This window comes from Labeo rohita, chromosome 11 (assembly GCF_022985175.1).
Source record: "Labeo rohita strain BAU-BD-2019 chromosome 11, IGBB_LRoh.1.0, whole genome shotgun sequence".
In the NCBI taxonomy this organism is placed as follows: Eukaryota; Metazoa; Chordata; class Actinopteri; order Cypriniformes; family Cyprinidae; genus Labeo; species Labeo rohita.
In genome coordinates this window covers 1,354,243-1,370,636 of record NC_066879.1, presented here as the reverse complement: position 1 = coordinate 1,370,636, position 16,394 = coordinate 1,354,243, and the positions used below count along the sequence as shown (strand labels likewise).

Here is a 16,394-nt window from a genome sequence, read left to right as displayed (position 1 = left end):
TGACCGAGATACAACTATTTGACAATATGGAATCTTAGGGGGCAAAAAAAAATCAAAATATTAAGAAAATCACCTTTAAAGTTGTCCAAATGAAGTTCTTAGCAATGCATATTACTAATCAAAAATTACTGTTTGATAAATTTACGGCACAAAATTTACAAAGTATCTTCATGGAACATTTTCTTTAAATTAATACCCTAATGATTTTTGGCTTAAAAGAAAAATTTATCATTTTCACCCATACAATGTAGTTTTGGCTATTGCTACAAAAATACCTGTGCTACTTAAGACTGGTTTTGTGCTCCAGGGTCACATATTTAAAGAATGTGTTGGCATGTGTACCAAAGATTATGCATACCAGTTTTCAACTTAATTGATAATACTATTGCATATTCACAGAGGTTTTTAAATTGTAGTGCTCCCTATATGCAGAATTTAACAAAGCGTGGCATGCATTGTTAAGTCTGGACACTGCATTCATCAGATATAGATCAGTTTGTGCAAATAGGCATTGCTATTCCAATTAATTATTATCTGTGCAACTCAATTATTTTCAGAACTCTTTGTTATGATGATCTGGTGATAATGTGTGCTAAGTTTTACAGCCATGAGTCTACAAATAGTGTCACATATTAATTTTCTTAACAAATGTCCCTAATTTTACTGGGTAAAATTTATCAATGCATGTTATTCTAATTAGAAAATGTTTTATTATATATTTATTAAGTATGGAATAACTGACATCGGAACATTGCATTATTACAAATATGCATGGTGAATCAACTGTAATGCACATTACCTTTCAGCTATTTAGTGGCATGCAGCACAGTTAATTAATCCACTTTAATTAATATAGAGTTACCACATTTTTGATTAAAATTTTCATCCAAAGCATAACTCTTTAACCCACCCTAGTGCAAAATTAAGTATACAAAAACATATTTGAAATACATTATATACTACAAATACATTTAGGCATTTATGTACTTAAAATACCTTGCAACTGTACTTTCAGTATACTAAACTGCTATACTTAAAGTCTGTTAAATTGGAACAACTAAATTTGTACTTAATGCACTTTAATTGAGCAAAAGTAGTGCTGAAGTCCAACTAAAAATATACTTAAATATATTTGATTGTGCTAAAGTGGAACTATTGCAAGTATACTTTAAGTACACTTTAAATATCTTGCATTTAAAGACTGACATTATTCAAAGATGCTCATCAACAGTGACATTAAAACATATTTAAGGCTTAATATTAAGGAATGTGTATGGAGTAAATTTTGTGCCAATATTCATCAAACAAATCCAGTGTTTTGCAAATAAACACAATCTGCTTTGCAAAGAAAAACTCGACTTTCAAACAAACGCAAAGTGATTTGCAAATACAAAACTCTATCTGAGAGAAAATGGTATGGAGAAATACATGTATTGTGTGTTACAACTGTGAGACTCAGTTGCCTTTTTATGAGGAAACTTGGCTTAATTTTCTCACAAATGCGTGCAGGCAGATTTTCTCACAAATGCAATTGAGCAACTTCTATTTCCAAAAACAGCAAATGGCGCTGTCGGTCTATTTACACTAGTCTCCTTAGACCCGAAACACCCATTTACTTTTTCAGGGAATACAGCAGAGCAACATGTGTGTGGAACCGGTGAGTTTCTGTCTTACTATGTCTATAATTAACCATTTAGATGTTTTCACAAAGCGACCCTATACTACAAAGTCAGTGAAATTCGCAATAAGTGCTGTAAAGTTACTAACATGACTGATAGGTCAAAAATCAGTAGAGACATGGCTAAACATTTAACTCGGCAGTTTTTCCCTATAAAAATGGATCCATTTTCAGTATCCTCTGTTGGATTGTGGGATATAGAATATATGCATATGTTGAGACAATTGTTCAACAATTAAAACAACACAGGGGTATAATAACAATATATTATGTCACATATTGTAATACTAAAATTGCATTTGTGAGAAAATCTCACAGATGTAACACACAATACATGTATTTCTCCATACCACTGCATTTTCTCTCAGATAGAGTTTTGTATTTGCAAATCACTCTGCGTTTGTTTGAAAGTTGAGTTTTTCTTTGCAAAGCAGATTGTGTTTATTTGCAAAACACTGGATTTGTTTGATGAATATTGGCACAAAATTCACTCCATAAAAATGTGCATTGTGCACAAGTAGTACTCCAAATAAAGTTTAATTATATATTTTTTTTTAATCAGGAAGTCTCAGTAAATATGTTAACAGATTTGAACTACACAATATATTTTAAATATATTATTTTTTTACTAGGGCAAACTTAAACTTTTAACTAGTAAAAAAAAAAAGGTATTGAGGTGATGTGCATTGGTACTACAATCAACAACATTGGAAAAATTCACAGTTGTGCATTAATAAATGTAATACAATAAGAATTTAACCAATGAATAGAAATGAAAATAAATAAATAAATAAATAAATCTACAATACCATGGTATAACACACAATTTTTGCTAATGTTACCAACGTCAGAGAAAAATAACAATGCCCATTTCTTAAGCATCCAATCATATCCTCATTTATAATATTAAATGCCATCCTATATTACTTCTGGCTAAATATTCTTCTTCAGCCAGTTAAATGAGCCAGTTAAAAACAAAACCTTTTTTTAATCATCAGTACGCTTGTGAGGATTCTGGGTAATCCCGACCTGTCATGTTGTAGTGCATCCAGTTAAGCATGATCTCTGGGGCACGGTACCATCGGGTGGCAACGTATCCCGTCATCTCATCGTCAGTCAGCCGGGCCAGCCCAAAGTCCAAAATCTGAGCGCAGATATGAGAGTAAGCATTAGCCATAAACTAGACTTATCAGCGCTCAGTGTTTGCCTGACTATAAACTCACTGTTGGTCAACAGAGAATAATAACAGATGTGACAGTGGAAAAAGCATCAGATGATCATGACGATGATGATGATGGCAGAGATCTTGGCAAGCTCAGATTATCATGCGCTCACCTTAAGTTCACAGTCTTCATTTACAGCCAAGTTACTGGGTTTAAGATCCTGTGTGATGGAAAAACATAAGCAGATACAAGGTATAAGGGAGAATGCAACGTGTTTTACTACAAAAGGCTTTCATGCATTAATAAAAGCCATCCTGGGAGCAAATATCAGGTCAGGGCAGAAACAACCTTAATTATAAACCATAAAGGTGTTTACTCAAGCAGTGGTGCAGATGAAACCCTAAAACCAAATCTGTTTACCCGTGAAAAAAACGGCAGTAAAACTCACATTCCACACTAATGAGAAAAAACATTTCCGTACTGACGGCTGTACATTTCAATCAAATCTGTCTGAAATTTCCTAAACATCTTAAAGGAACAGTTCACCAAAAATGAAAATTTACTGGAAAGCTCCTCATCCTCAGGCCATCCAAGATGTAGATGAGTTTGTCTCTTTATCAGAACAGATTTGGAGAAATTCAGCATTGCATCACAAATGGATCCTCTGCAGTGAATGGGTGCCGTCAGAATGACAGTCCTAACAGCTGATAAAAACATCACTTGAATGAACTGTTATTATGGATTATGGACTCATATTTGCCCAAAAGCAACAATTTAAAGTTAAAACACCTCGTTGGATTTGTTTCTTATAAACAGAAGTTTTTCACTTCTTAAGATGTTAACTGATGGACTGAGGTGGTGTGGATTACTTGTGGATTATTGTGATGTTTTTTTCTGACGGCACCCATTCACTCCAGAGGACCCATTGGTGAGCAAGTGATGCAATGCTACTTTATTCCAAATCTGTTCCCATGAAAAATTAAATGCATCTACATCTTGGATGGCCTGAGGGTGAGTAGATTTTTAGGAGAACTATTCCTTTAATAATTCAGTGATTCAGCCAGTAATTGAATAATTTCTAAGAGTGAATTTCTAGAGCAGGAGCTCTGTAGTTTTTTCCAGATATTTTATTAAATATGAAAGGCGTATAAAATATTGGTATATATATAATGTCAATAACCTTTAATATTTAATAAAATTAAATAAAATTTATATTTTTTTAGCTTCCAAAATGTGATTCTAAGACAACACCAGAGACTATTTAAAAAGTAATAACCCCACATTGCTCATAAATAAATGAAATAATGAGCGGAAAGCGCGGTCTACTCACTCTGTGGATGATGTCTGCTGAGTGAATATACTGTGGAGAGACAGAAAGATCAACTCACTTCAGTCAAATGCAGAGATCAATGAGAAGCAGGCCAAGCGTCTGAGTCAAGCACACTTGGATCGACAAAAACTCTTGTTCATACTCTAGCTCATACTCCGAAGTATTACAAATACTACATAATTATCTTTTAAATTAACATCAAAGAGAGTGAATTAAAGCAATTGTGCAGTGAATAATGAACGGCAGCGTTAAAGTACAAAAAGGTTAAAGTAACAAAGTAGCGGTGTTGTGACGTTCATCTGACTCAAACAGATTAGTTAAAAAGAAAAAGTAGGAACTTGCTCCATCGGTTGTTGATTGGATGTTGATTTAAGCTGCCATTACAAAAACTGTGGATGCGGCCTAACCTTCAATCCTCGCAGGATTTGATAAATGAGGAACTGGACGTGATCATCTGTCAGCTTCTGACACTTGACGATATTGTTGAGGTCTGCTCCCATCAGGTGAGTCACCAGATACCTGTTGAACAAAGTCATCATGACACAGCAATCAATGAACTCTTTAGGCTTTTTGAAGTGCACTAGAGCTTTGAAGCACAACAGAACTTACACTCAACTGGGATATAATAATACAGCATTAACTCAGAACAAAAAAATCCTGTTTAGTGATGCACTGAAATTCTGGCAACTGAAAATATTAGTCCAAAAAATAACTTTCAGTTTCATGCCGATAGAGTTTTGGAGGGCCAAAAGGGTAACACTGAATTAGTGCTTCTATGGTTGCATTTTGACTGTTTCGGTGACTCTACTTAGTGTACACAACATGGGTAAACTTCAGCAGGTGAATATGTCAGATATGTGGATGCTAGGACTATATTGACAATATCTATTTCTTGATTTTCATTGATTTTCATTTTGAGGAACCAAGATATTTTAGTTTATGCCGTTTTCAGCTGATGAGTGAACAAAACATCACTACACATTACTTGTATCACACCTGCCATCCAGTAATCTCAATAAAGCTTTGTGATTTGTTACTTTTGATATAAAGTGTAAACTTTCAAATTCAGTCAATTTTATAATGAAATTCAAACAATAAATGTGGTTTTGACGCTCTTTAACGTGGCACGTAAATTGATAATCTCTTAATTTTTACTACAAGTTATAGCACAAAATAAACTTTAATAAGCATCAGAGGTGTGTTTAAAGAAACAGTACAACTTGCTAAATGTAACATGTCTGTCATAATCACTTAATCAGTGTTTTGGCTGTGAAAAATGTCATGAAACAGCTTGTAAGCAATGCCACAATGTTATGTTTACATCAGAAAAGCCATTCAATGTTCATTATATCAGTGATGCACCAAAAGTAAAATACAGGTCCAAAACTCAAAAAAAAAAAAAGAAAACCAAACTGAATCAACACTAAAAAATAAAATCTGAGCTGTACAATCATTTAAACTGCACATAAGCAGTTCTATGTCAACAACTGTGGCTGTAATTTAACCACATCAAACAATGCATATTTTTATCTAAATGCTCCTCTCTAGAGTGATTTTTATTTCTAAATGTAACATTACGTGATATATTGTTTACGGACCATTTTATTGACATCTTTCTATGGTTAAAACACTGATGATTACATGAGACATAACTACATTATACCATAAAATATTTATTAAAAATGAAAACTGTCAAATGTACACTTTAAATGTTTGTATAAAACTTTTAACAATACTTTTTGTTTTCGGCTAACTGAAAACTAATTCTGGTAATTTCAGTGGATCACTAGCTCTGATTGACATCAAGCACAACCAATCAGCTTGTTCGCGCACAGATGGGAACAGTGGAATGCGTCTGGTGCGGAGCCAGTTGGGCACAGGCGGCCCGCTGGAAGCTCTGCTGAGCGGCGAGAGGAATCCAAGCGGGCACTCGTTTGACCTGGCCACGAGCGCTATCATTAACCTCAACAATCATGAGCGCTTCGCTGCTCGAGGCAAACATGCCGGGTGAAACAGCCTTATGGTAGTGAAAATGCCTTCCATTAAAAGGCGAGTTCTTCGTCAGAGAGGTTTGCATAGCAGATACTCAAGTATACGGATACACGCGGTTCAGAAATATCTCTTGCCAAACGTGCTCCTCCCTCTTGCCCCGAGCTCTGCTCTCTCACTCATTCTCCATGAGATTTTGGGGCCGGGGTATTTATAGAATATTATAGTATTCTTAGCTCTTGTTTCCATGCATCTTGCAGTGCTTGTGCAATGCAGATATAAAGCACAGTAAGGCCCTTCCTCCAGTGGAAGTGTGCAGAAGTGCCAACTCCTGTTTCCAGTGTCTCTGCGGCCAAACACAACTCACACTGGAGCTCTTGTTCCAGGGAAAGTCTGTGCGTCTCTTCCTCTCTCCCTGCAGTCGTGACCTCAAACGGCTCTTGCCCAACTTAAATGAACAACGCTGAGACTGGGCTGAACATTTGGACAGCACATGAGGAGAGTCCTTAAAGAACCCCTGAAAATAAAATTGGACTTTTATGTCTATTAGCTACGATGTTAGCAGATTTTGTGATCAGATCAGTGATCCAGGTTTTACATGAGACACACAAGGAACACGTGACTCCATTTCAGCAACACTGTTCAAGTCACACCCATGATCATCTCGTCTTATTCAATGTTACACAGTGTTCATACCTGACTGTGTGGTTAGTCAAGGGTAGTGGGTTTCAAAATTTCACTTTGCATTTGTAAACCATTGCCAAATCTACTCAACAAAGATGATGCAGCCTGTAGAAAGCAGTTATATGTCCCTAAAATTCAAGAGATTGGGGAAAAACACCCCTGTATGTGTTTTTGTCTTACATTTATATCATATGATACAGTTGTGCAATATCACACGAGTGGTGTTTTTGTCCAAGTAGCACGAGTGCAAATGTGATATTGACTTTATATGACCGTTCAATACACAAGGACGTAATATTGCATTATATTTTGGTCACAAGATTTTCTGTTTTTGCTTAGTTTTGCCAGTGCAAATATTACCTAACAAAGTACCATTTCTGAATGAATCCACGTTTTAAATGAATCGAGTAAGCCAATGATTTAATGGTCCATTTATAAAGAGATTTACTTGATTTACTTAATTTCTGAATGAATCAGCCATTTGAACGAATCGAATGAATGAATGCTCAATGACTTACTCAAAGAAATTTACCGCCACCTACTGGCAGTTTTAGTTTCTTATTTAGAGCATTATTTCATTAGAAATAATTTCATATTTACATATTAATAAAAATCTGAATCTGAAAAAAAAAGTAATTAAAGGGATAGCTCACTCAAATTCAAAAAATGAAAATAACATTTTAAAAAAGTTGAAAAAAGCATTTTTTTTAATGTTAATTTCATGCTTTTCCGAGGTAACACAATAATGGCTTTAAATAATCTTTTGTGTGTCATTTCTCAGCCAGATTTGATGTGTGATTAATACGCAATTAATTATATTAATTAATCAAAACATTGGGTATATTGAAATATATTGAAAGTTTTAACCAATTGACAGCTGTGGTGCTCACCCAAAAGGCATAATTTAATCAGGCTTTTATGGTCTTTACACTATTTTGAGCTGAAACAGAGCAGTTCTTAGGTGTTATTTAGTGGCATTTGGGTGTTTTTTACATTTACACAGACTGTTTAGTGTTGCTCACAGGTGGCATAAATGCATTTACACAAATTACAACTGGAATAATTTAATTTGGCTTTTAAGGTGCATTACGTGCATCTTTGAGTAGGCACAGAGCAGATTTATATATAAAATGGCTCTTTGGTTAATGTTCTTATTTGTATCCTATTTATAAGCTCTTATTATGAGGTTTATTATATGACATTGAACAGGTAAATATAGGACAAATATGCAACTTTGCTAAAATCGGCTAATTACGTGAATAAATGCTTGATTGCAATATAATTGCAGTTAATACTGTGAATTTTAAATTCCAATCACATATTCCATACAAATAAGGAAATGTAACAAAATATGCAGTACACATGGAAGTATAAAGAAAACGTATATTGTGAACACAATGTTTCAACATTTGTTTTTAGAACTCAGATCATCATAAAACGATGTGTGACACTGAACATTTTAAGACAGAATGTGTTAATGAAACATTCCTATATTCACAACAAAAATTACATATTACAAGTATACTAAATTATCATGTAATATTAAGCTTGAGCTCCAAAAATATCAGCCTGCATGAAAAGCGAAGACAAATCTAAAGAAAAATATGTTCATTTCTAAATACTGCAATAATTAAAATAATAATGCTTATATAATTCATAATCATGATTTATATTAATTAATCATGATATTCTACCCCAGGATTATATATATGTGTGCATTAGGCTTCAATTATTAGTATGACAATTAATCAGCCAGTATTTCATAATTGTGACAGCTCATATCAAACCCTTGCAAAGGCAATCAATTTTTTTTTATCTATAATGTGCTCTTATTCTCTTCTGCATGTGTTGAGTGTATTAGGAGGCAGTTATATTATGAGGCAATAACAGTTTGCAGATTATTGCCTATGCACCTATGAGGAAATGATGCTGAGCAGATGAATCCGTGTTGCCACGGTAACTACGGATATTCCCAACACCCCTCCCGGAGCAGAACTCGACAGGAAGTAACCGCCGCTGCTCCTCGATTATCGCTCTGACAACTGGATGCAAGGCACTCGATCGTAACCGGATTTAACAGGTCCTCTGACACACAGTGGAGAGAAACGCCGAACCATCAGGACTACATCTAATTAAGCTTTTATTGAACAATGCATATTTGTGCAGTGGAGACACCTACACATGGAATAATTAGACGAAGCCACACGCTCCTGAGGTGTGGCAGCTACGCCCGAGTAATTACTGCAGTGTGCTACTACTTATCAGCTGTTACTCCGTGTCTCAGTATTACTCACAAAGCACAGACCTGCAGCCCATAATGCCACACTCACAACAACATTTCCTAGAAGAATGATCTGGAGGAAGGCATTAACTGACAATAGAAACTATGAAGAATATAAGTCAAACCACCTTCTAGAAATGAAGCCAATACTCACACGTCATTGAATCCTGCTAGACTGGTCGCGGGCGTGAAAACATCTAGTAGACCAATTACCTGCAACAAAGACAAGAGTCAGATAATTAGTCTGAATCATGACAACATTAAAAGGTCATTTAAAGGGGTCATGAACTGAGAAATCTAATTTTCCTTAATCTTTTGACTACCAGAAAAACAAAAAAGCAAAGTTTCACTGCTCAAATCTTCCTTGTTAGTCCAAAAGCAGCTTTTATTAATACCAAGCCCAGAATTTAGCCGCAAGCTGCGATTACCGGCACTCAAGTGCTTAAGGCAGTTAAGCATATAAGGAAAAAGACATTACATATTTAGCAAGGCTGTACCCACCTAAGTCAATGATTAAAAAAGCATTTCCTGGTAATTTACCAGAAATATGATGTTTTTTAACCTTATAGTGCCAGCTGTGGACTGATCGGTTTAAAACTTTGCATGCTTGTTTAGAATCACCTGTCGCATGTGCTCAGCAGGTTTCGTGAAGTTTTAAAATTTCCTTTAGGCTTAATAGGATTTTGGGTACATTTGGACAGGCCCCTTTTCTAAACAACCCTGTTATAGCTTCCTAAAGGGCAAATGTAAACATTTTTTTGATAATTATTGACCTAGAGAGTCCAGTACTCTCTAGGTCTGCTGTTTTACATCTTCTGAATCATTTAACAAACAAATCGATTGACAGCAGTGCTTCTAGAGGCAAAGTTGTCCAGAGTTATATCGTATATATGCTATATGATATCGCATTTCTCACAGACCTTTGGGGCCGTGAGTCAATCAGGTCCACCGAGTTTAATTTCGATCTGCCTCTATTAACCTTGTCTAACAGGTGCTCAAACTTTGACAGCCATGTTTTTTGAGATACGCAAATGTCCTTATAGACACTTGCGGCACTCTGGACCAAGACTGTGCACAGCGATTTTCATGTTGAAAGGACAAATGTGCAGTTATAGCCATTTTTACGTTTTTTCCCTCTTATAGTGCCACCAAGTGGCCAAGCTCCAAGATTTTTTGTCCTGTGACCTCAGATTGTTTGGTAGAGATATCTCATTCAAGAGTTATAGGCATTTTACTAAAAGTGGCCTTGCCCCTTTCGAACGTTTTGGCGTCCCTTTGTGACGGTGAGTCGAAAGTATAAAATACCCGAAAACTGTGACTGTCAGAATTCTAAATGCGATTTCGTACTTTTGATCGCTGTAGCGTCCCCATCAGGCCGATTGGGGCGAGCATTGGTGACGTTGTAGGTGGTGTGAGTACTACCATCCCTCCAAGTTTAAAGTCTCTAAGACTTACAGTTTGGTCTGCACGATCAGTTTTACACAGAGATTGCTGATCCGTGACCATTCTAACAATTACAATAGGGTTTCAGCGCTATGCACTTGAAAATGATGTCATAATGTGGCAAAATCAGAAACAAGTTGTTTCCTGGGCTTGGTTTCAATAAAAGCTTATTTTGGACTAACAAGGAAGTTTTGAGCTCTGAAACTCACAGGATGTTTTTATAGTAGTCTACAGTGAACAGAGTGAATCTCATATTTATATTGCGTTTGCACTGTTATGATGAAAGCTTTCCTCGGAGTACAGAAAAGTTCTTTTCTGCAAGTTCTTGCACACAACGGTCTGTCATTGGCTACAGTGTTCATCGCTGCAATAGTTCATGTGACGGTAGTAGTATATTTTTATTTAATGCCATGTCAGCATCTTAAGCTATTTTCATGGCAAAAACAAGTATAGCAAATACAATAAAAACCAGCAAACAAACAAACACAAGTTATATTACAGAAATATTATATTTTACATTTAATGCAACGGGAGTAGATGCTAAATGCTCAACACTTCAAGATTACTTAATCTCAACAGTTGTAATAGTGAAAACGTAGTAAAAGTTTTTGAGAGAGCTAAACATGTAATACTCATTTCATATGCGAAGATGTCAGCCAATCAGATCAGTTGAAGTCTAACAGTAGACACGCCCTTTCCAACACAGTGTTCAAATCAGAGAAGAAAACGTCCTTTTATTACTAAATCATGACACTTACTGATATAAAAGTCATACTAATATAAGTGCACCTTAGTTGACATTCTGAAATAATTGTAAAAAAATGCAGTTCATGACCCAGTTGTCACTGTAGTGTCTCGTTATTAAAATAACACTGGTTTACGCTTCTGCACTGTAAACATACTGTACATGAAAATAAGCTGTACTTCATGATCTGTCAGGCCTGCAGTTGTTTTTAAGATGTTGGTGAGCATGCGGCACGCTGTGGTTCCCCTCAGAGGAAACGGCGCACAGAGTGAGATCTGCTGCTTCCACTTCTGAGCATCCTCTGTGAAACTCTCATTTATATTTCGTGTGGGCATCACCTTTATCGTTATCTCTGCGAGCGGAGGAGTGGGTGCATTTCATACCAGTTAAACTGTCGATGCACTTCTGCCCACAGCAATATTCATAAACTTTGGCCAACCTTAGCTGGCAGACAGCGCTTCGGGCAAAGCGACAACTGTTAATTACACTTTCGTTCAAAAGTTTGGGGTAAGATCTTTTTTTGTAATGTTTCTGAAACAAGTATCAAATGTTCACCAAGCCTGCATTTATTTTTTGTTTTTTTTGCATATTTCAAATACATTTTTTTTTGCATCATTACTCCAGCCTTCAGCGTCACATGATCCTTCAGAAATCATTTTAATATGCTGATTTGCTGTGTAAGGAACATTTCTGATCATTAGCAATGTTGAAAACAGCTTTAATTAATACTGACTGCTGAAAGTTTTTGTGGAAACCTTAATACATTTATTTCTGGATTCTTTCTGGATTCTTTGAAATTCTTCGAAAGTTCAAAAGAACAGCATATTTAAAACAGAATTCTTTTGTAATATTAGAAAAGTTTTTGCACAGTTCTTAACTTTTTTATACTTTATTATTATATAAACTTTTCCACATTTTTGTGTATATCAAAATGCAAACTCTACATCTAAAGTATTACAAAGTAATAAAGATAAATCAACAATTGTGTGTGCGTGTGTGTGTGTATATATACACACACACACGCACACAATTGTTAATTTATCTTTATTATTTTGTAATACTTTAGATGTAGAGTTTGTATTTCAATATACACAATAATATATATATATATATATATATATATATATATATATATATGTATATACATAAACACACACAATATATATATATATATATATATATATGTGTGTGTGTGTGTGTGTGTGTGTGTGTATGTGTGTACTAATGTTTATTTTATTTTATATTTATTTTACATTATTTATGCGTCACAATAAATTACATAAATCATCATGAGTTACTAATAACATTACTAAGAAAATGCTATTAGTTTGTTTTTATGTCTATTCATTAGTTTATATTGCTAATTAGTGCTGTGCAATGATTAATCACAATTAATCACATCCAAAATAAAAGTTTTTGTTTACCTAATATATGTGTGTGTACTGTGTATATTTATTATGTATATATAAATACACACACATACAGTATATATTGTAAAAATATTTAGATGTATTTACGTCTATATTTGTATTAATACAATTAATATTAAATATAAATATATTTAATATATAAAGATAACATATTTTTCTTAAATATATCCATGCATGTGTGTGTATTATGTTATATATACATAATAAATATACAAAGTACACACACATATATTTTGTAAACTAAAACTTTTATTTTGGATGTGATTAATAGCGATTAAACAAGCTGTTTTGTACAGCTACAAAATAGCTGGAAGTGGATGAGACCGGAAGTCTCGCACACTCTTACGGGAAAAATAAGGTGGATAGGTTCATATTATTTCTCAAATATGTTCAAGCTCTTCTTGCAGCTACGCAGAATCGTGCAGCACGAAACTGGCCCAACCTGTTGTCAGACATTCTTCATCATCACACAAATTCGTATATATCTGACGTCCCTTTGCTGCAACATTTCATCAGAGTGCTGTTTTGCTCATATTACACTGCTGAGTATTGCTAGTGTTTACTACAGTCCTGGATTGATGCTGCATGTCGGTTGCCAGTTTGCAATATTAAACAGGGTGATTGATGTCTGACGAGATGTGTTCAGGGATTTGAGTGTTATTAAACATTAACATCTGCAAGACAGACAGACAACAACAGGGAACACGAATGCGCGTGCATGAGTGAAAAAAGGAGGAGGGAGAGAGAAATGGAGAGCGAGTAGGTGGCTGTGATCCAGCGTAGAGTTTCACCCACGCTCAAACAGAGGCTGCACAGATTCGTGGACTCTGGCCAGAAGGCAAAAAAACGAAGGGTGTTTTTCTATGCAAAAACACGCTGAGTATCTTGACAACGGCAGGCAAATAAGATCATCGGCACATACCGTATGCCTGCTGAAACACACAACAGGCAGCTCTTCAATGCACTTGTGACCTTACAGAACCTTGAGTTCATCCATAATGAGGCATTCTGAACAAAGAATTAGATCTGTCACAAAAAGGCAACAATCATGAAGTAAACAAAACAGATTACAAAATGGGGAGCACAACGTGTGCATTAGGCATTTATGATTCGCAGTGCAGTGCATTATACATTAATAGTGCATAATCTCTCCCCACTCCCTCATTAGCTCACATACAACAATCGATAGTGTTTCATAACGCACAGATGAATCTCCCACTGGGATCTGTGCTGGCAGAGGACGTGAAGATGCTCTAATAGTCATGAAAGCGGAAGTTCAGGAAGTCGTAGATTATGAGGAACAGAAACGAGCCGTGTGCAGGTTCAGTGAGAACTTCAGAAATACAGTACAAGCCTGTTCAAAGAGGACCCGTATTGTGTAACTATGTGAGAAAAAGAGCTTGAAAACATGTCTTACGTTCTCGTGTTTCATGTGTTTGAGGAGCCGGAGTTCTCTGTATGTGCGCTTGGCGTGGATGATGGACTGGAACGGCCGGGACAGCTTCTTGACCGCGACCCTCAGGCCCGTCTTAGAGTCTAACGCCGAGCTGCGGAAAAAACAACAGCATGTTATGGATTCGATCAACATCACAGAGCGCAAGATTACTGAAGACAACAGCGTTTACGCCAAGGTTTCCTTGATTACACAAGCATTTCAAGGAAAAATTATAATGTAGGAAAGTTTTGTTCATAGAATCACAAGAACATTCCTAAAAGGCTCTGTCTGAAATCCTAAGATCATCTGAAATGGAATAAATGGTTTAAAAAGCATCAAATGCTCCATTTCTGTAATGGAAGTGGAATGTTTCCATACAGCAAGAGTTAAAACAAGAATTTACAGACCTTTTTATTTATTTATTTATTTATTCAAATGTGAACAGTGTTTGTAAACAAAGGTGGCTGTCAGGGAACTGACATTCAAATGGCCATTTTCTGATTAAGATTCATAATCTGGTTAAGCATTAATTATTAATTAATTATAAATATATAAACTTACTTGCTTAACAGCTATTGGAATATCCCGTCAACATGTAATCAGCATATTCTGAATCAGATACAATATTGGAAATGCCTTTCCATTTATTATTTGAACCTTCTGTATTGCAGAAGTTGCATATGAGTCTCTCAGTTGTCCTCAGTGTGAAAAGATGGATCTCAAAATCATACAGTCATTGTTGGAAAGTGCTCAAATACACAAAAATGCTGGAAAACCAAATAAATTGTGGAACCTGAAGGATTTTTCTAAAGTACAGCAGACAGTTTAACTGTTCAGGACAAACAGGGTCAGTTTTATAAGTTATATAACTATTATTTTCTCTTGTGGACTGTATGTAAACGTCTTTTATATGAAATATCTTATTCAGGTCGGTACTAAATAAACAATAGCATGCATTTTGTATGACTTCTCTTATTTTGGTAAAATAATTAATATTTTGCAGATTCTGAAAGGCGTATGTAAACGTTTGACCTCAACTGTATGTTATAACAGTAGTATTCACATACAAATGTGAAATAACACTGCACAAACCAATGTATGAATGAAATATAATCCACATTAACGGTACAAATGTTGCACAAAATCAGTGTTTGCACACTATCCGAGCAGCGACAGGCCTATGCTATGCCTTACTTCTACAAACCAGAATATTGTCTTAATCTGGTTATGATTAATGCATTAACACGTTTACATAATCAGAATGCAACCATATTCTGATTAACACAGAAATATTCCTGCACAAAAACACATTAGTGAAAACACAATAGCTATAATTTCCACAAAAAGCCACCCATAATACAATGTTCTGCTTAATTCACAAAAAAGAAAACGTCAACCCAAACGGAATCCAGACGCAATTTCGTTTTCCAAACGAGCTTTGGGACAATAGAAGCGCAGTAACCATGGCAGCCCAGGCTGGTGTGGTCAGGAGAGCAAACAGGCTTCCAGGAAGTGTAAGTAGGCCAGACTCACAGATGGAAGGAGACAAAGTTTCTTGCACTATTAGCATTCTCCAAAGAACACACCTCGCCAAAGCGTCTGCCGGCCCAGACAAATAATAACACACTGTCACAAACCAAACCACAAGAAACCATAATGGAAAGAACGTCAATTTACAGTACAGCACTCTAAAATTAATCCGCTAGATTACAGCCCAACATGTATGTATCTAAATATATATGTTTTTTTATTAAAACATTCTGATGAATTATATAATTGTTTTAATAAATTATATATTTTTTATAATTTATTATATATATATATATATTTTTTTTTTATCTATGTCACATGTCTGAACTGATTGTACCATCACACCCTCGAAAAAAAAAAAAGGTATGGCCTCATAGGACAGCATGCAAATTTCAGTGCTGCAAATGAAGTGATAAGACTTGAGATAAATAACTCACAGCCATACAGTTTCAACAGACAGGTCAAAATCTGTACAGCTTTACTGTTGAGTCTTAAACAAATGCTGCTCTTCTCTTACATAACGATCGCTGCGTGACTCAAACTAGCTTGACGGGGAACTAGGCATAGTTGAACTCTCTCCACGGCAGACGCTAAAGGGTGTGGTGCTTATGGGAGATATCTACTTACAGGCATTGTGAACAGACAGCTACAGGCTGAGCATTAGGAACAGTTAGAAGGCAGTGTTG

The 16,394-nt window shown here is 35.5% G+C and overlaps 1 protein-coding gene across 1 annotated transcript in view; it reads right to left on the bottom strand.

Annotated features, from left to right (window-relative positions):
- Positions 1–16,394, bottom strand: part of mapk14b (mitogen-activated protein kinase 14b) — a 33,710-nt gene that overhangs the window by 8,644 nt on the left and 8,672 nt on the right. Inside the window, 6 exon segments of the mRNA XM_051122692.1 lie at positions 2,708–2,822; positions 3,014–3,061; positions 4,172–4,201; positions 4,579–4,690; positions 9,280–9,338; positions 14,161–14,290. Coding sequence (XP_050978649.1) covers positions 2,708–2,822; positions 3,014–3,061; positions 4,172–4,201; positions 4,579–4,690; positions 9,280–9,338; positions 14,161–14,290 — 494 coding nt within the window.